This window comes from Pyrus communis, chromosome 16 (genome assembly GCF_041283825.1).
Source record: "Pyrus communis isolate YQ-2024b chromosome 16, ASM4128382v1, whole genome shotgun sequence".
In the NCBI taxonomy this organism is placed as follows: Eukaryota; Viridiplantae; Streptophyta; class Magnoliopsida; order Rosales; family Rosaceae; genus Pyrus; species Pyrus communis.
In genome coordinates this window covers 18,856,322-18,876,815 of record NC_142580.1, presented here as the reverse complement: position 1 = coordinate 18,876,815, position 20,494 = coordinate 18,856,322, and the positions used below count along the sequence as shown (strand labels likewise).

The window sequence follows — 20,494 nt, the reverse complement described above, 5'->3', positions numbered from 1 at the left end:
TTATTAAAAAAATTTGGAACATAAATGTGTTTGGTAAAACAAAAAAAATAAATGTTTTTTGTTTTTGTTTTTTTATTTTTATTTTTATTTTTTTAAAAACTGATGTTAATAACAATAAAAAAAACATAAAAAAATAGAAGCAGAGTTTACCATGCTTCTAAAAAAAATATTTTTTTTTTCAAAGCATAGTAATTAGTGCTCATTTGACACACCCCGACCTCAATCGAGGCATGCTGGCCGTCACGTTAGGGTGACGTAACCATGTGCGCTATGCGGAAGTGGTAATGATATGAAAATGCGAATAAATAAAAGCCACTAGTTATCTTACCTTAGACTAGCCTATAAGTACGAGTGAAAGTGATTAGAGTAAAGACACACACAACCAGAGCATAGGTATTGAAGTGCAGTCCAGAAGACTAAGTAATATTTATACAAATCATAAAAGAAACCTACACTAGTGAATGTCTGTCAAAACCGCCGTAAAGTCCTCGTGAGCCACCGACACGAACTTTTATCTAGAACTTGGAGGGGCGCAAAACAGAAAGTGTAAGTGGGCAAAACAAAACTTTCAAAACCATTTATCTTTTCAAATGTAATAACCCCTCACTGTAAAACCCGTATAAGTTTCCCAGAAAATAATACTGTAAACATATATGAAAACTATACTCGAGAATAACCAAAGCAACTCATCATAATCATACACACTACCATCACAACCATCACTATATACTCACCTGAAGCTTACCTAAGCATCCGCGGCGTCGAACAGTAATATGCACAACTATATTATAACATATACTAAGCACATAACCATCACTATGAAATAACTTCTCATACGTTGCTCAATTGGGGTGTTTGAATATACTATCGTAGCCTACTCAACACCCCGAGCATCCCCATATTTTTAGAATAATTTTTTGACGTCCCACGCACCTTCACGCTCCGGCCATGCGCAAGCACGTGCCTAGCATGTTAACGGTAACCCTAACGTCGTTAGGGAATATTCCGTTAAAAATAGAATATTTCGTTAAATATACTTGATGCCGTTAAGAATATTTCGTCAAAGTTGACGGAATATGCTTTGTCTTCTCCGATGATTCGCCGGAATCCATCGCCGACCGCCGCTGCACTTGCCAGTTTCTGAAAAAACTTTGAATCTCAATATATCTGTCCTTTCAACACCAAATTTCATGAATTTTATACCAAAATGAAGCTTCAAACGAGTAGAACATGTCCTTGCCTGTTTAAAGTCCTAAAACCAACGGTATATGGTCGGAAAAATTCTTCGATAGTTCGGCCAAATTTGCAACTTGACAAACCTGAGTGTCCCAATGTCAAAACTGCTCCAAAATTGTTCCAAAGTGCTAGTGGAGCAAGAATAGTACCTTATTAAGTCCTCAAAACTAGCTAAAACCTTCGCGATCATGTTAGAGAAAATTGCACCCCTCGTCGGAGCTTATGGAGTCTCGGGTTTTTGAAGTCAAACCACTTAACAAAAGGTATCACCATGTTCTAGGGTTCAAGAAGAGTAAGAATCTGGAAACACCAAGTTCGATCCGTAGTGTTTTGGTTTAGCTTAGAGGGTGAATGCTCTCGGTTGTATGGACGGGGAAGAAAATTCGAGAAAGAGGGAGATGATGCAGGTTGCACGTGTGCATATATGTGTGGCCACAGGTTGGCCATATTAAAATAGCCTCAAGCCCTAATTGGGTTGCATGCTTTGGATTCATGCAATTAAACCCAACCCAATTCCTTTACAACATCTTCACCACGTACCCGACTCGGCCTTAATTTACATCCACGTTCTCGTAACGTCGAATACCACTTACTCGCGTTGATGGAAAAATGATTGAAGACTATATACTTACATCCACGTCACAAGGCCCACAAGGCAAAATAGTCATTTCAGTGCACTCGAGGATAAAATATATTATAATTCGGGACAGGTCGTCACAACTTACCCCCTTAAGAAAGTTTTGTCATCGAAATTTCATACATTAACATAACAACCACTAATATCCGTAAAATAAGTGTGGATACATATCTCGCATACGATCCCCCATTTCCCAAGTAGCCTCCTCCACTAAATGGTTTCTCCATAAAACTTTGACCAAGTAAATAGTTTTGTTCCTCAGAACTTTATCCTTCAAATCCAAAATCGTCACTGGGTCTTCATCATAAGTCAAATCTGGATTAATTTCTAATGGCTGAGGAGGTATCATGTGTGATGGATCAGAAACATAATGGCGAAGCATAAAGACATGAAAAACATCGTGCACCTTTAACAACACTGGAGGCAACTCAAGTGTGTAAGCAACTTCACCAACCCGTTTGGTGATCTGGTACAGTCCGATATATCGAGGACTTAACTTATTTCTTACCAAACCGTACAACACATTTCCATGAGGATAACTTCAAAAATACCCAATCTCCCACATTATACACTCTATCTGTGGCATGTCTGTCAGCACGGCTCTTTTGTCTATCCTGGGCCGCTTTCACGTTAGATTTAATTCCCTGAATATTCTGAGTAGTCTCGTCCACAATCTCTAGGCCCACTAATACCCTCTCATCAACTTCTGACCAACAAAGAAGGGTATGACAAGATTTACCATAGAGTGCCTCGAAAGGCGACATCCCGATGCTAGAATGGTAGGTATTATTATAAGCAAACTCCATCAAATCCAAACACTTATGTCAAGCATCACCAAATTGTAGTACCAAAGATCTCAGCATATCCTCTAATGTCTGGATAGTCCTCTCGGATTGTCCGTCAATCTGGGGGGTGATATGTCGTACTATAAAGCAATCTTGAACCAAGTGCCCCCTGAAATGCCACCCAAAACTTAGAAGTAAATCTAGGATCCCGATAAGAAATGATATTAACCGAAACCCCGTGGTATTTAACAATTCTTGAGATAAAGAACTTAGCTAATCGACTTAAGGAATAGTTCTCCCGAACTGGTATGAAGTGTGCAGACTTAGTAAGCCAATCTATTATCACCCAAATGCCGTCATAACCATTCCGTGTACGAGGAAGCTTGTACACGAAATCCATAGTAATATTTTCCCATTTCCACTGGGGAACGGGCAGTGGCTGCATCAACCCAAAAGGTCTCTTCTTTTTAGCTTTAACTTGCTGGCAAATTGCACATCTACTTATATACTTGGCAATCTCCCTTTTCATGCCTGGCCAATAGTAGAAAGGCCGAATGGTATGATACATTTTAGTACTTCTAGGATGCATTGCATAAGCTGAAACATGTGCCTCATCAAGAATATCTTTCTTTAGCTCAGCAATATTCAATACGTACATCTGTTTCTCCTGCATAAGCATACCATCAGATTCTCGCACTCTGAGGTCTTTCTTTTTCCCCTGTGACATTGCTTGAATTAATTCTTGAATTTCTTCATCATTCACCTGTGCCTCGAGTACACGATTAATCAAAATCGGCCAGACCTGAAAGTTAGCAAGTAAAGCTTCCTCTCGATCTTCCACCCCTAATTTCACTCCAGTGGATCTCAAGTCTGCGAGAAGAGGAACACGACAAGCATATAAAGCATTAACTCGACCTTGGGATTTTTTGCTAAGCGCGTCTACCACTACATTTGCACAACCAGGACGATACTCAATCGTGCAATCATAATCACTGAGCAACTCTATCCACCTCCGTTATCGGAGATAAAGATCTCTCTGGGTGAAAAGTTACCGAAGACTCTTATGATATGTAAAGATCTTACACTTTTCTCCATATAAATAATGCCTCCAAATCTTCAAGGCAAAGATATCACATTAAATATGTTTTTCTAATCATTTAACATATTCACAACAATTTATATAAAAGGTTACCAAACACTCATTCACTAATGTTTTTTTTTTTTTTTTGGTTGAAAACACTTTTACAAAAAATATTTTATCAAAATTTCAACAACTTTATTATATATATATATATATATTTTTTTTTTTTCATAGCATAGCAGGAAGTCTGTGATATTTGCAATTATAGATGTGTCCTTTAAAAGGTAGCTTTTTGAGAACCTTGTCCTTGCCATCCATCCATAAATGAGTGGAAGTAATTCTAATGCCACCAAGCATGAGTGTGACATCTATGCAAAACAGACAACATTTTCCTTCAAATGCCACCAAAATTTGAAAATTCATTTCATTTTTTGCTATTCTTTTACAATCATTTAATTCTTTGCCAGACAAGAAGGAAACAGAAAAAGATGATGTTTAATTCCACAATTTCAACCGACACCATGAATGTGAGAATTTCTTCTAGAATGTCAGTAATATCATCTCGAATTTCTTCTGGAATGCCAGTTATCAATTTACACAAATAATAACACTTACACAAATGTGATGGAAAGTGTTTTTGAAATAAATAAAGCACTTTTAGAACCGATTTGTAATAAAAATGCAAGTGAATTCTGAAAAAAAAAAAAAAACACTTGAAGTGCTTCTTGCAGGAAGCACATAAGTGGTGATTCTTTCCAATGCTATTCGAGTGCTTTTGAAACCCAAAAACATTTCACCAAAAGCACTTTTGATCACTTGAAAAGCACTTCCAAACAAAAAAACCTAGATTGAACATACGTATTATAATTTGTTTGGAATTCCACAACTACGTCATTTATTTGAAGAAAACCAGGTTTGGTAGATCTCTTCATCTGTATGTAGTTGGAAACCCTAAAATTCTAACCAAGAAACTTAAAATTTGTAACCATTACAGGTAAGCTAGTCAAGCTACTAACAGTTACAACAACAACATCATCATCATCATAATCTAGTTGCCAAGTTTCAAGTTTTATGATGATGCCAAATAGTTACAAGGGAACAGAAATAGGAGCCGGCGGGACCAGCTGCTGGATGGGTGAGCAGTCCCACCCACTACCTTCTTTGCTATGAGTCACTGTAAAATGTTTGGGAATCCAAGTTTCACCTCTCGATTCTCTCTCTCGCAGGAGCTCCCTCTGTTTTTCTTCTACTGCTTTCTTCGCTTCTCTTGCTTTGCCCCAGTCCTTCCCAACAATTGCTTGGTTCAGCAGTCCCCAGACCACAGCTGATTCACTTGGGCAAACCCCCTGATTATTCCAAAAATTGGTAAAATAATCCAATCTTTTAATAAATCATTATTGATTAGTCCACGTGAAACGTATAAATGGCTACATCATCCATGCATATTTTTCTTTTCTTTATACAAGAAAAACATACCAACCCAAAGAAAATGAAAAATACATATATATTGGAAGTGTACCGATATGACCGGCGGTTCATTGCCGACTAATGGATAACTTATTATACAAGGTTACTCAATTTTCTAATGCGGGGCATTTCTCAATATTCCCATGCGTTTTCTCATATATAGGTATGACCACGGTCAAGTCAAACACATATAGAACACATAACGAAGAATAAAAAGCACGTGGGGCCATTGAGACTTTAACATGGATTGAAAAACCTGCTTGGATACAATTAAATTAGTTTAGGGAAACCCAATTGGGAATATGCTGGTAGCACAATTCCTTATAAGTCTGTAAGTTTCCGTAACTTTCGAATGTTGACAATTCTCTACAATCTCATATATGCTAACATGTGGGCAGAGAGATTACTGGATTTAGGAAAGGGATAACTACACTAATTTTTGTATCTTATTCTTATTGAACATGAAGGGGAACAAAAAAAGAAACAAAAGAAATTTCTCTACTTAAAATGGCGAAGACTGTACATGGATGAAGAGAAATCATTCTGCAGGTTTTGTAGGGCACATTGATTGAATGCAATGAAAGTTAACAGAAACGAAGATAGAGAGGCAGAAACTAGTTACCTTCAAATCCGTAACAATCGGAGTTTTCAGTCCTGAAATGACTTCATTTGCATTGTATATAACGGTTTCTTTCCTGCTACTGACGTCCTTCATTTTGACAGTTCTGTATTGAAATCAAAGATCCAGAGTTACAGCTAGATAGAAATGGATGTCTTAACAAATGTCAGTATAATTTTTCAAGGCTAATCATAAGTATAGTTAGTAGACAAGCTGATAGACAGTATGAGCTAACACTTGTTACGGTTAAAGATTGTTGCGTAAAATGTATCTGTAGCATCAAGGTGTAACTTCAAAGTAATCAGTGTTGGGTTATTTTTTTAATTTCTTTAAATGCATGCAATAAAACCACTGTTTTCTATCTGTATTCAAATTACATACCGGCACTTTGAAAGAAGAGTGAAGCCTTAAATTACCTATCCCACCGACCATGTATCTCATAAAGAAGTTCAAATGTTGTTGAGTCAAAGATCTTTCCCTTAATTGTTCTAGGATTTCCCTTAATCCATGAATTACTTCCATAATATAACTCAGCTTCAAGGCCCGTCTCATGACACCGGATTCTATTTTCACCAACCCAATCAGCCCAAGGCAATGGGAGGAACTTGATTAAGAGTTTTGGCGAGTTCATTTCATAAGTTTCTCCATGATTCAGGAGTTTCAACTGCCGTTTTCCATGCACCTTAGTTTCCACTGAAGTACCTGCAAGATGATTCTTGATGAAAATTAATATGACATTTAAGCACAACAGAATATTTAAAGAAAATACTTACAAAGTCAATTAGCATAAACACCGGTAAAGTTAAGATGAGACTGAAGTCTTTGTTATTGTTGGTGAGTTCAAAGTTCTTGACAAGATGAATATTATTACATGGTTTTTGAGCTCCCGACAAGTATAAAGTAAACTGCTAGAGTGAACTGAAAAATATGCACATCCTTGTATTGTATGAGTAACATATAACGAGTTAACTAGATCACAAATGAAAAATAGCTTGTCAAGGACAAGATAAAAGAACCCTTTCGGACTAATATTTGGTATAATCTGACAGTTAGAGAATGAAACTAAAATGTACCAAAGAATGATTCGCAAAGGAGCTTGAATAGCACTTTCAGAAAGGAAAAGGAAGATATGTCCTAAGCAGTCTGTAACAAGTATATTTTGTTTTCCATTTTTCTAAGAACTTGACACTTAGTTTATTAAACATGCGAGGTCTATAATAACCGGAAAACCTAGGATTAGGATTGCTTCTCTTATAATGATCATTGTTATGATCTTACGAAGAAGAGCATACCATAGAATTTGGGAGTAGGATTTTGACACCATATCATTTCAAGGTTTTCTTTTTCATCGGTTGCATGAAGAGCAGTAACTGGTGGATGATGTGAAACCTGAAAGAATGCAACCAAGAAAGAAATCATCTTAGTCCATCTCTACAAAAAGATACACAAACTTGCCACTCGCCAGGTAGTTAGTGACATCGAGTTCAAGCTTGGCCATCAAGGCAGCATCAATTTGAGCAAGGTTTAGCAGAAATAACAAATAGAGTTACCTGCTCAAGTAGAACATTGAGATTCCCTCTTGTAACATGATTGGTTTCTCCAAGAATGGGGTTGTACGGAGCAATCCCGAAGATCACTGGACGCAAAGTAGAAATGCTCCACGATACAACAGCTGTGAACCTGTCATGAGGGGTTTCTGCTTTGTTGCACCTTCCTAACAAATCATAACCAGTGCAGTACACTTCTTCACCGAAACATTGGAGCTGTGACTTTGGTATGTTAAACTGCGGTGACAGCTGAAATTGCAGGAGAAGTAAAAAATATCAGTTAAATTGACCATACAATCAAGAAGACACTGCTGTGTGATATTTAGTTTTTCAACCGAAGTGCATGAAGTAAAAAAAAATATCAGTTACAGATGTAATATATATGTTAATTTTCGTACGCAAGCACAGTAGATGCGCAAGGGTCTACTAAATATTTACTAACATATCACTGAAATCATATATAGGCAACAACACGACGGATCATCAATGGAGCAATAGTGGCTCTAGTAGAAAATAGACTCGAGAGTCAAGAATCTCAATCTGCAGATACAACTCCCGAGGCGGTAGAGACAACACCGTGGAGAGTCAACAATCAAGACTCGAGAGAGTTGCAGACATACAGTGTTTATGTAAAGACTTGTAGGTATTATTGTTCCATACAACATGTGAAAGGAGAGAAACAAAACTGCTGTAGAATTATTCAGAGTTGTGTTTCTTTTAGGTTTAATTACTCGGATCTCATTCTACTGCTATTTCCCTTGGATCTTGGCAAATTTACTTGTTGGAGAAAACTATGCTGCTACTGGGAATTTAGGATCAAACACCAGTTTTGGAAGTGCAAGCAGTTAAGGACCTAAACATTTCTCAACCTTTCATCCAGTTAGCCGTGAACTTTAGGGGAAAAGTAGTAGTATATATAGAAAGGGTAATGCTGGGGTAAGGAGGCCAACTTTGTAGACAGTTCGGAGAGTCAGAGACCTCCGTCCTCCGTTCACCCTCATCCCTCCACTCCACCCTCCACCTCAATTCGCCAGTGAGAAAAATTTTGACCAGACCTACCCTTTCGTCATCGTCCCCAGTCCACCGATCCCTTGTCCGTGCCCGCTCCGGCAGGCCTAGGGCAGCCTGGATGCGCACATCAACTGCCTTGGAGCGGCTCATGAAAAGCACGAAGCGTGAGGTTCGTGATTTCCAGGACAAGGCAAGAGGCATAGTTACGAGAAGTGGAGGAAGAAGCACCAAAAGATGAATACGATCATGATCGTTCTGATGCATTAACAACAAAAAGTTGGTGCGGTAAGAAATTAAATTAAAAATCAAACGGAATGTAAGAACAAAAAGGTGGGCATAATGTTAATGGCGTCGGGAACTTGTCTCCGGGGAATTTTGGGAGAGGGAGTAGGGCCATGAACAACCAGCGAAAGAGACATAGGAACTAACCAAGAGTATCTTCAAAGCCAATATATTTTAGTGTGTCGGAAACACGACCAGGTATGACACAAGTGGTTGAATACTCAATTACATTTTACCTTTTATGTTTGGAGTCGCTTGCAACTTCTATAACATTTTTTAAAACATTTCTATCTTATACATTTTTTATTATTTCATGAATTCATTCAAGTCACGTTCAAAGTCATTTGCAACCTTATACAATATCTTTTAAAATATCCTAAACTGCTCCATCAGTTACATCCTAAGCTGCCACATTCGAGTCAAAGTCACCACACATGCTCGCGTTGCAAACAAGGGCAGGTGGGATTCATGGTATTTCCTGAAAACTCCTTACCGAAAGATGGATATGGAAATGGGCTTCGTCCAGTAAAGCCAGAAATGTAAAGCTACATACTCTGGAGAGAAGGTGGGTAGGGCTCACTTTGTTTTAATTCAGTTTAGTTTTTAAATTGACTTTTTAATGTTTAATTGTTTTTTTGTCACGTAATCACTTAAAGTTAATTTAACGGATTAATTAATAGTTATACGAAAGTGAAGTGAAATATTATTAATTTTAGGAGATTAAAATGTTTTAATAATGTTGTATGAGGTTGTAATTGTATCCAAACTTGAGGGTGCAAATTGTAATTTACCCAAAAAACAATTTTCAACCATTTATATTATGACACTTAGTGTATGGGTCCAAGTTTCTGGCACTTTGAGATATCTATTTTCCAAAGGAAATCTCAAATTTTAAACAAAAAATTTAAATTTGATAGCTTATGTGACACTTTGACATCTTTTAAAGTTTTGATTTTCACCCAATATGTCAATTTAAATTAATATTTTATTATATTAAACTATTATAATAAATGTTTTAAAAGAAAAAACAACACATTTAATAATTAATTAAAAAATATTTGAAGTTGTTGTCAATTTTGACAACAAGAGTGGGGTTGTTAATCTCTGCCATGCCACATCAAATTTGGTTTTTCAGTTGGAAATATTGTTGTTCCCTTTTTTTTTTTTTTATTGTTAATGTTGATTTGGACATTTTGACATCTCTTTTAGAGATTTTCCAAATGTTTTTGGATTTCACATAATCAATTATGCATTCAAAATAATAATTTATTCCTAAAAACTGATTAATAATAACTAAGACTTTTTCAAACTTCAATTTAATTAAGGCTTTTTAGCCAAAATGGTCCCTTAGGTTTGCCTAACTCTTCACTTTCGTCCCTGAGATTTGAAATCAATAGTAGTGGTCCCTAAGAGTGCCTATCATCAATAGTTGGTCCCTGAGAGTGTCCATCATCAATCATTTTGGTCATTCGGTGAAAAATTATGTTAAATAAGGATCAAAGTGATAAAAGTACCCACAATATAATAAACAATAGGCCAAAATGATTTGACAAAAATTGAGGGTATTTTTGTCATTTTATCCTTATTTTATGGAGATTTTTCATGGAATGGCCAAAATGATTTAATTGTGGACAAACTCAGGGAACAATTCTATTGATTTCAAATCTCAGGGACCAAAATGATAAATTATGCAAATCTCGGTGAGCATTTTGGCTAAAAAGCCTTTGATTAAGGATGTGGCATAGCTGCATCTGCAGCCACCATTTGTTTTATAAATATGGTCTACAAAGTTGATATCCCTAACATTAGTGGAAAAGAGTTGAGTCATTGCATGACGGCGTGGGTTCGAACTTCGTCGGTGGCTAATTTAACGCCTAATCTAACAAAATCTATCGTTTGACCAAAAAAAAAAAAAAAGATTGCCCATATAGAATTAATTAAATATAATTAAGAACTGAAAAAATAGATATTTATATCTTTTTAGCCTATCGTTTTACCAAACTGCCCCTGTAGAGCAAAAAATAATCCTAAAAATCCTAAAGACGACACATGGACTTTTTTTTTTTTTTTTTTTTTCCGAAGAAGACGAGATTGCCTCATTAAGTGGGCAAGGCACACAAATATTTTTACAGGCAGCTCAGCAACCCTAGAGGTCCAAGCAGCTAATTACGATTGCTCAAAGCTCTTCTTCACGTTCCATGAAAAAGTAACTAGCATTAAATATAGAATTAATCACCAAATCCTACCTTTAATGCATTCCCAATTGAAGATCAACTCAATCAAGTAAGGAATCCCTATCACAATCAATCAATGATGCTTATATCATTATCTCAAGATATTATCTCCTAATTAATATCGTGGTAATATTATTTCCGCATTCATCCTACAGATGATATAACCTTGGCCAATGGGAAGTCCCATGTGTAGGATATAAAACTCTACACCTAGGTCGGCCACTTCCTCATAAATACTTAATCTCCACCAAACTTTGGTACGTTTTTGCTACGCATACAAATCCTAAACACTCATTCTTTTCAAAGAAGGTAACTTAAGCATCAAAGATTTATTGGCCAAACCACCCCCCCACCTCGTGAGCACGTGAGGTTTTGGTACTTGATCAAAGATGTAATTTGTTTTGAAGATACAATTTTGTCAAGATTAAAGATGGCGGAATTTTGCTACCACAGTCACTACCTCTCTTTTTCGTGATCCCTAACTAGGGCTGGAAACAACCGATCCAAACCTAGCATCACTATACTCAAGCTTGGGTTGTTAGTTTTTTTCGAGCTTGAGGCTTGCTTCTTAATTATACAAGCAGCTCGAGCGAGCTTCCAAAATTCATGGTCTTTCTTTCGTCCAAGTTCATTGAAATAAGTTGAAATTTCAAGTTTATTTCCCACGTTGAAGTGAAAAGTTAAGAGGCGTTTGAAAATCATTTTCTTTTCATTTTTTTGGTTATTTTTTCATTTATTTAAACTGAAAACTGAATTTATTTTGGAACTATTTTCAATTCTCACTTTTCAAAAATAATGAAAACTGAAAACTACTTTCTTAAGTGCCATTTTGATAGTTATTTCGTTTTTCAGTTTTTAGCTTTTGTTTCACCTTTTTTAAAAATTGAAATCTTGTTTAGTAATTACTTTCGATCAAACTACTTTCTTGAGTTTTCAAAATTTACCCTTCAATTTTTATTTTTACTTTTCAATTTTTTGAAACTGAAAATAGTTACCCAACAAGATTTCAATTTAAAAAAAAAGAAAAAAGAAAACTAAAAAGGAAAGTATTATTAAACGACCGTAGAGTTTTCAAAATTTGGCGTTTAGAATTTACGTTATGGCTTTTTTTGTGCTTTTAGTTTTCATTTTTTTTAAAAAAAAAATTAAAAACCGAAAAACAAAATAGTTATCAAATGACCCCTAAATTATTTCTTTCAGGTGTAAAACTATTGAGTAAATGCTACATTTTCCCATTTATTAAAATTGAAAAAAAGGGTCGTTGAGATTGTCCATTGTCAATCATTTTGGTCATTGTGTTAAAAAATCTCCGTTAAATTGAAGAAAACACCAGTTCAAGGGGAGGGGTAGAAGAAACTACCCATGGTGGACAATCTGAATTTAACGGAGATTTTTCACAGAATAACCAAAATTGTTAACGATGGACAACCTCAGGACAACTTTTTTAAATTGAAGAAAACACCAGTTCAAGGGAGGGGTTGAAGAAACTACCCATGGTGGACAATCTCAATTTAACGAAGATTTTTTACAGAAGGATCAAAATTGTTGGCGGTGGACAATCTCAAGACCACTTCTTTAAATTGAAGAAAACACCAGTTCAAGGGGAGGGGTTGAAGAAACTACCCATTGTGGACAATCTCAATTTAATGGAGATTTTTCACAGAATGACCAAAATTGTTGACGGTGGACAAACTAAGGACCACTTCTATCGATTTTAAATATCAGAGACCAAAATGAAGAATTATACCAATTTAACAAAAAAACCATTTTAACTAAAAAGCATACTAAATGAATAGAACAAAAGACTTGCCTGGAAGCGTGTGAGATCAGATCCTGGCCGTACGTTTTTAAACAGGCTTAGGACGCGTTGAAGTAGATTAGGAGCTCTGTAATCACCATCGGAATCCCCTTCCAGTGACAAGGGCTTTGTCAAAAGAATAACTCCGGTATTCTCTTCCTCCTTCATCAACACCACACCAAATCATTCCCATTATTAATTAATTATTAGATTTGTCAATACCAACATCTTAAGGAAAACATTATTTGGCTGCATAAGTTGCCATTTGAAAAACGACAGAGTAGAGTGCTATATGTGGCCCATAAATTGACACAAACCATGGAACATGGGACACAGAAAAGAAAGAATTTTTAGAATTTTTTCAAATTTTTTAATGATAGAATGTTATTGAAACGAAGCAATTACTGATGCGTGTACATGTCTCTAATGACCAATTATTAATCCTCCGACGAATCACCTAAAAAATCCAGAAAGAATTGTCCACAAACATGACATATGTTGTTTTGGTAGCTGAATCGGGGAATGAATGTCAAGTTAAATCCTAAAAGAGGACGAAAAATGAGTAATGTTTCGTGTGTGACCGTTGCAAAACAAAAATTGTGATAAAAGATAAAGTAGCAACAAATATGTAAGGGTTATTTGTTGCTTGCTCATGAAGGCAATTTAGATACTCAAAAAAGGGGGAAAAAATGGAGGAGGTTTCCCTACGCATACAACTACTGCCTTAAAGTTTCTTCATCGGATTTGACGGACCTTTTAAAGAAAGCTGGTTTTACTTAAAAAAGCAAATAAAACCGAAAGCAAAAAAACAAGGGACACCAAATTGAAAATGGGAATTGAAATGAAGCTCACTTCAAACGATAACAAAACAAATATGAAGGATAAGTTTTTTATTTGAACAAACGATATTATATATTTAAGGAGGTGAGAGAGTGTGGTAAGCCGCACAATGAATCAACTACAATAATGTGGATCAAATTCGTCTTTGGCGAGAATCGAACCTAAGATCTCTCACTTATAAATAAAGATGAATATCACTAACCGTAGTACAAAGTAGCATAAAAGACAAGGTTTAAATTCGGAAATTAAGGGATTAAACAAAAACGTAGGACAAGGTCTACTAGAAACAGTGGGCATGTTACAAGATACAAAAGCTATCTTAATGTCAAACAAGTGGCATTATACAACATAAAAAAATAATAATAAGGAACGAAAAAGATGCCACCATCACAATTCACAAAGCTATTTTCATTTCCTTTGCGCGAAAAACCAATATATATTTAATACATAATAAGGTCTGAGTCTGAGTCCAATAAAAAAACCCAACGGTAACATTCTGAAAACAGCCGTTTCGATGTCTCATGAGCCGGAAAACAGCTCATATTTTGATAAAGTGTTTGCTGCGTTTGATTTGACCATCAAGTTTCGAAACCAATACAAGCAAATGATACAAAACCATTGCTGCGTTTGATTTCATCTCTGATTTTTCTGAGTTGTGTACACAGATATATGAAATTAATACTAAACCAATTAATTAAGCAATCATTCAAACACACACAAAAACCGTTGTAAGAGAGAGAGAGAGAAAGGTGTTCACATACCATTTGAAGAGACGGAGAGCTGAGGCAGAGATGGTGGAGAGAGAGAGAGAGAGAGAGAGAGAGAAGTGTGCTTTTGTTTTTGTGAAATGCAACAGAAAGAGAGAAGTGGCGGAAACTAAGAATCAAAGAGGGGGTTGTTTGGCTGGTTTTGTTTTTATCACGGGAAGAAGGCCTTTTTATAGGCCCCTTCCTTCGAACAACGCGATGGGGTTGTGTTGGTGGTGGTACCAACGGGGTATAAATTTTAGGAAAGTAATTTTCACATATATTTTTAGCTTTTCATACTCTTCCCTATTTATTGTTATCGGATTAAAAAAATCAAATCCAATCAATACTCATGATTTAATAAGGGTGTGTAAGAGGTTAAAAAGAATGTGTGAAAGTAAAATTCCAAATTTTTTTTTTTATTGAGAAAAATTAATTGATATGTTTGAGCATTCATGTACAAAATAGAGGATAGGGTGCAATAAAATGGGCATCGATAAAGATCTTGCCAAGGATTTGAACCCGATTGAAGGGATGAAAGAGCGTCATGCACCAATATTACATAGAAGTAGTATCCTCAAATCAAGGTAGACTTTGGATGCGGTCTCTGATCACTAATACTCATTGATTAAAACCTTTGTAGTTTTCAATTTTTGGCCAACAAAAAATATGGAAATATTTTAAAAATTCTGATTGAATAAAAAATCAATATAACAATATAATTCCTTCTGAAAATGTATATTAATAGATGTGAAGTACATGTACGCATATATATATATGTATGTATGTATGTATGTTTGTATGTATCAGTACAATAAAAATTTTAAAAATGTTGCAGTCCTATTGGATTAGGAATGTGATTGTGTAAATCTTGGGGGGGGGGGTGTAGTCAAACTAGGATTTGAGAGGATTTTAAAAGACTTTAAAATCCTAGTGTAGTCAATTAAAAGATTTTGAAATCCATTCAAATCTAGGTGTAGTCAATTAAAGGATTTTAGAATCCTTTAAAATCTAGGTGTAGTCAATTAAAAGATTTTAAAGGATTTTAAAATCCATCCAAATCCAAGTGTATTAAAAAAATAAAGATTTTGGAGGATTTCAATAAGTTGTAGATTTTGTGGGATTTGAGAGCCAAAAGTATATATAACCAAGACTAAAAAGAATCCAACCTCACCCCCTAGGATTTCAAATCCTTCCACCACAATCCACCACAATGCATTCAAATTCTTTAAAAATCCATATGAATTTTGTAAGAGTCCTTAATCCTCTTAAATCTTATCAAATCTACCACTTTTAAAATAAGTTTGACTACACCCCCTTTAGTGTATCTAGGAGCATCTTGTATATTCCCTTTAGTAGTTTAATTCCTATTAGAGATGTAATCCTATTAGGGTATGGATTCTACCTATCCTACTACTATAAATAAAAGCATAAGGGGGTGATACAATAAGACACACCTCAAAATTAAATGTCTCTCTTCTCTCTCTGTTGCCGCCGGCCCCTCTTCCTCTATGTCCTTTATACAGTATAGTCAAATAGACCTACAACACGTTATCAGCATGCTCTTACCAGAAGCTAAGGAACTGAAAGATTGTAGGAGGAGGCTCTCTTCTACAAAATCAAAGGCTTTCAATTGTTTTCTACCAATCATGTTCTTCTAAAAAAAATTAAGATATTTGAAAAAACCTTGAAGCATGAAAACATTCCCCATGATGTATAAACTCCCTATATTTATATTTTCCTTTCAATTACATATATATATATATATATTGTACATACGTTCGCATATTCTATCAATATATATACTTGTTCATGCATTACGCAATTATGCTATGTTAAATTGTGAGTCAAAGCATCAAAATTAATTTAGAAGCAATTAGGGTTTTTAACCCTAGAATTCGAAAAAAAAAAAAAAAAAGGAATTACGGCAGCACCGCCGCACCATCGTGGCACCATCGCGGGACCACCGCGCTGGCCTGAATCCAAGGCATGTAAGGAATGGTGTTGTTTGACACCTTAGACCATGCTCGCAGCCCTTCTGGGCTTGCTGCCTCTCTCGAACCCAACCAGGCTTCGGCTTGGGTTGACTACCACACGGGCCTGTAACCCCCAGTCCAACCCAAGCCTATACTCGCATGCCTAAAGCCATGTTGGGCTTGTTCTTGATAGGGCTTGAAGATTCGACCCACGCCAGCACGGTATGTTCCCATTTACTGGGCTTTTACCATTGCCACGACCTGCTAATTTCAAGCCAGCCCAAATAGCTGGGTTTGACCCTGCGGCCCAAAACTGAAGCAAGCCTTGCTGACTTCGCGCGCACCCACATCACAGGCCAGCCCCGTGTTAGGCTTAACATCCGTGTCGTTTTGCCCAAAATGCCAGCAGCCTTGCTGCTGGGTTTCCCACCTCTCAGACAGTGGCCTGCAGTCATGCTTTGGGCTGCTTTTGTAGCCACCCGAGCCCACTAAGCCTTTTAGGGCTTTGCCCTACTCACAGCACCCAAGCCCACTGTAATTGGACTATGATTTTTCGAATCCAATGCTAATTTTGGCATTTTAAATAATTTTAACCTGAACGTTATTATTAATTTTTTGCTTCTACAATCGACCCTGCATGGTCCAATCTATTGAATTAATTAAGTGACCAGCAGTCCATTAATCTGACAATTAATCCAAAATTATTAGCCTAAAGTCCACTTTTTGGCATTAACATTTCAATAAATTATTTCGTTTCTTTGAACTGTTGACTATCATTCGTAGTCCCAACACACTTACACTTGGGTTCTTGAAGCAATCCACAAAGCCACTACAATTTATTGTATATTGTATTTTGTGTTCTTGCAGGTACTTCTATATAAACTAAACGCTCATAACTAAATCGAACCTGTAGTTTCCAATTTAGTGCCTTTGAAACCCAAAGTTTTTATTCAAAACTTACCACATGAAACCCATAGCTTTCATGCTTAAATTAAACCAATACATGTCTGTAGAACCCAAATGTTCTACAATGTATGTTTATGGCTTTCTATATGACTGACTACGTTTTGTTGTACCCTTTGTTTAGGGACATGTCGAACTTGAACAAGCTCGATTTCACCGCTTTGGAAGAAACTACCTGAAGTGGGCTTAAGACGTGAAGCTCCATCTTACTGCAAAGAGTCTTAGAGCTACTATCGAGGAACCAATCGATGATGAACCCGTCAACGAAGCTCAGAAAGCTATTGCTATGATCTTCATCCGAAGACACATCCATGATGCACTGCAGACCAAGTACCTCGTAGAGGAGGATCCACGTACCCTCTAGCTCGCTCTGGCGGATTGCTTTGATCACGACTGGCAACATTTACGCTTCCAAGACATGACTGACAACATTTATGCTTCCAAGATTTTAAGTCTGTGAATGAGTACAACTCTGAAGTTTGTAGAATTCAATCACTACTTAAGTTCTGTAAAGAAGACTTAACTGAACAAGATCTCTCGGAAAAGACCTATTGGACCTTCAATGCCACCAATAGTCCTGCATCAACAATATAAGGCATAAAAGTTCACTAAATTTTCAAATTTGATTTCTGTTCTACTTCTCACTTAAAAGAAAAATTGGCTTTTGATGAAAAATCATTAAGCTTGACCTACTGGCTAGAACGCTCAGCCTGAAGGGCATGCGACCAATTCTAGCAGCCACAACTGACGGAAACCTCGTCATGGCCGTGGTAATGGGTGGGAAGGCCCACCACGGGCCCAAGGTCCATCGAATAGAGGCCCATCCAAGGGAGGAAATTTGACTTAGAAGCGCCAACCCTTGCCCCTAAGGCCCAAACTTCAAGAACAAGGAAAAAGCTACTGTTCAATCGGATTCCACTGAAATGGACATGTGCTATCACTATGGATCAAAGGATCATTGGTCACGCATATGCCGAGCTAACCCCGAGGCTATTGCCAAGTATCATTCTGGTCATGAGACTAACTTTATGCATGTGAAACATCGAGAAAATGCCACTACAACTCTGGAGGTTTCAGATTTTAAAGAGGCATCCGCTCCTATAGAAGGATAAAGTTTTAGTTTTCTAAGACATGTTAGGGTGTTTTTATACCCCTAGTGGCCGAAGCCCCCTCCCCTAAATTCTAGGTTTATGGTTTAATTTTTGGAAAATTTGTCTAAGTCTTTGGAATTATTTGTTTGGTTTTGGTTTGTTTTGAACTATGGATGATTATTTTATGGATATTATTTCTCGAATTGATTAATTGAATGAATGGAATCATATCTATACATGCGACCGATTCAATTAATTTATTTCTAGGTATGACTAGTGGGGAAGTTAGTTGTCTAGCTGATAGCAACTATGCACACCATACTACGTGAGAAATACTATTTTACTAACTTCGTACCTAAGAATGCACATCTGAGAACCTTCTCAAGCCTATCCAACCTGATAGAAGGATACGACAAGGCTTGTAAATATTGTCCAATGGTACTGAATTAACGATTAAAGAGACATTATATTCTCCACGTTTTGGAAGAACGTTGCTAATTTTAGAGATATTCGAGATAATCAATATCATGTTGAAACCATTGAAGAGAATTTTTCTGAATTTCTTTGTATCACTTCTTACGAATATGGCTAGAAGCGTATTCACGAGAAGCTGGAACGTCTCCCAAGTGGGTTATACATAACAACCATTCGAGCCCTCGAGAAACACTATGTGGTTGGCCCTATGGATGGGTTTCAGGACATTCTCCTGCTTTGGAATGATCGAATGGGACACCCCGAACAAGATATGATGCGCCATATCCTTAAAGTATCTCATGGGCATTACTTGAAATCTTATCTTGGCCATCCGCTTTACAAAGCATGCTTCCTGGGGAAGTTGAACATTCAACCCACAATTACAAAGATTATTCACAACCCCTCTAAGTTTCTTAAGAAGATTCAAAAGGATATTTGTGGACCTATCCAACCAACATGCAGACCATTTAGATACTTCATGGTGTTGGTTGATGCATCAATACGATGGTCACATGTCTGCTTATTATCCAAATGCAATGCCACATTTGCGAAACTCCTAGCACAAATTATTATGCTTAGGGCTCACCACCCTATTATTTGATCAAGTCGATTTGACTAGATAATGCTGAAGAGTTTACGTCACATATTTTTGACGATTATTTTGGGATTGATGTTGAACATTCTGTACCCCATGTTCCCACCCAAAATGGCCTGGAAGAAGCTTTCATAAGAGCCTTCAAACGATACTTCAGACTTTGATTATGAGAACTAATTTGCCGATATCTGCCTGGGGCCATGCAATATTGCATGTAGCTATGTTGGTTCACCTGAGGCCCATGGCTACCCAACCTTATTCACCATTACAGTTGGTTACTGGATGCGAGCCTGACGTCTGGCATTTACGTGTGTTTAGGTGCGCAGTCTTTGTGCTAATAATGCCATCACTACGTACCAAAATGGGTCCTTAGAGAAATATGGGAATCTATGTCGGTTATGATTCGTCATCCATTATTCGTTACTTGGAGCCCTTGATAGGAGATCTGCACGCTTTTGCAGATTGTCACTTCAATAAAACAGTCTTCCTGTCGTTAGGAGGAGATAAGATCACTAACGTTCCTGTAGAACACTGCGAATTGTCGTGCATTACTCCCACTATGTCTCATTTAGTTCCTCACACCCCTCATATTAGTGTAGATATTATGATTTGTTTTAAAAAAAAAAATAATAAAAAGAAACAAAATTGTAAATTGATACAATATCTCATCTAAAAAAAAAAATTTGATACAATATCAAATTTCATTGTGCAATGTGCATTTAGGTCATCGAAACGCTTCATGAAAGTATTTCTCGAAGTATTGTCAACAAAAGTAATCTCAAACTGGCCATTCGTGACATTTTGGTCCATCGGTACTTGGTCTATATGCTCTATTGAAAAAGATTATGAACTTATTGTGGTCAAGGCACATTACTACGAAACCATTTATTAGTGTCACTATGATAATCGACAAGGAACGTATATTACTGTCGGACTTTAAGCAAAATCCGACAGAAAATGGATGCAATGGCGGATATAATAAGCGACAGAATTGCAAGAGTCAGGAAATGAATTTTCCGACAGAAAATACTCTAAAACTGACAGAAATTATGTCAGATATAACCGACACAGAATTTATTAATAATGAATAAATAAAAGCATTATCTGTTGGA

At 36.6% G+C, this 20,494-nt stretch overlaps 2 protein-coding genes across 2 annotated transcripts; both read right to left on the bottom strand.

Moving 5' to 3' along the window:
- Window positions 1–2,012: 2,012 nt before the first annotated feature.
- LOC148690101 (uncharacterized) lies at window positions 2,013–3,385 on the bottom strand. The gene is made up of 3 exons (XM_088687183.1): window positions 3,235–3,385; window positions 2,425–2,579; window positions 2,013–2,339 (listed from the first exon to the last, which is right to left on the bottom strand). The coding sequence occupies exons 1-3, from the start codon at window positions 3,383–3,385 to the stop codon at window positions 2,013–2,015; spliced, it is 633 nt and encodes a 210-aa protein (XP_088543309.1).
- A 1,198-nt stretch (window positions 3,386–4,583) lies between these two features.
- On the bottom strand, window positions 4,584–14,545 carry LOC137731998 (oxysterol-binding protein-related protein 4C). The gene is made up of 7 exons (XM_068471273.2): window positions 14,299–14,545; window positions 12,710–12,859; window positions 7,376–7,621; window positions 7,118–7,214; window positions 6,242–6,527; window positions 5,829–5,931; window positions 4,584–5,085 (listed from the first exon to the last, which is right to left on the bottom strand). The coding sequence occupies exons 1-7, from the start codon at window positions 14,299–14,301 to the stop codon at window positions 4,828–4,830; spliced, it is 1,143 nt and encodes a 380-aa protein (XP_068327374.2). The 5' UTR covers window positions 14,302–14,545; the 3' UTR covers window positions 4,584–4,827.
- Between the last annotated feature and the right edge of the window lie 5,949 nt (window positions 14,546–20,494).

Coding starts and splice junctions, on each gene's coding strand:
- LOC148690101 (XM_088687183.1), bottom strand. CDS start 3,385: ATGTCACAGGGGAAAAAGAAAGACCTCAGAGTGCGAGAATCTGATGGT. Junction 2,580..3,234: donor TTATGCAATGCATCCTAGAA/GTACTAAAATGT, acceptor TTTGTTGGTCAG/AAGTTGATGAGAGGGTATTA. Junction 2,340..2,424: donor TGTATAATGTGGGAGATTGG/GTATTTTTGAAG, acceptor GGACTGTACCAG/ATCACCAAACGGGTTGGTGA.
- LOC137731998 (XM_068471273.2), bottom strand. Junction 7,215..7,375: donor TCAATGTTCTACTTGAGCAG/GTAACTCTATTT, acceptor GCATTCTTTCAG/GTTTCACATCATCCACCAGT. Junction 5,086..5,828: donor CGATTGTTACGGATTTGAAG/GTAACTAGTTTC, acceptor TGGAATAATCAG/GGGGTTTGCCCAAGTGAATC.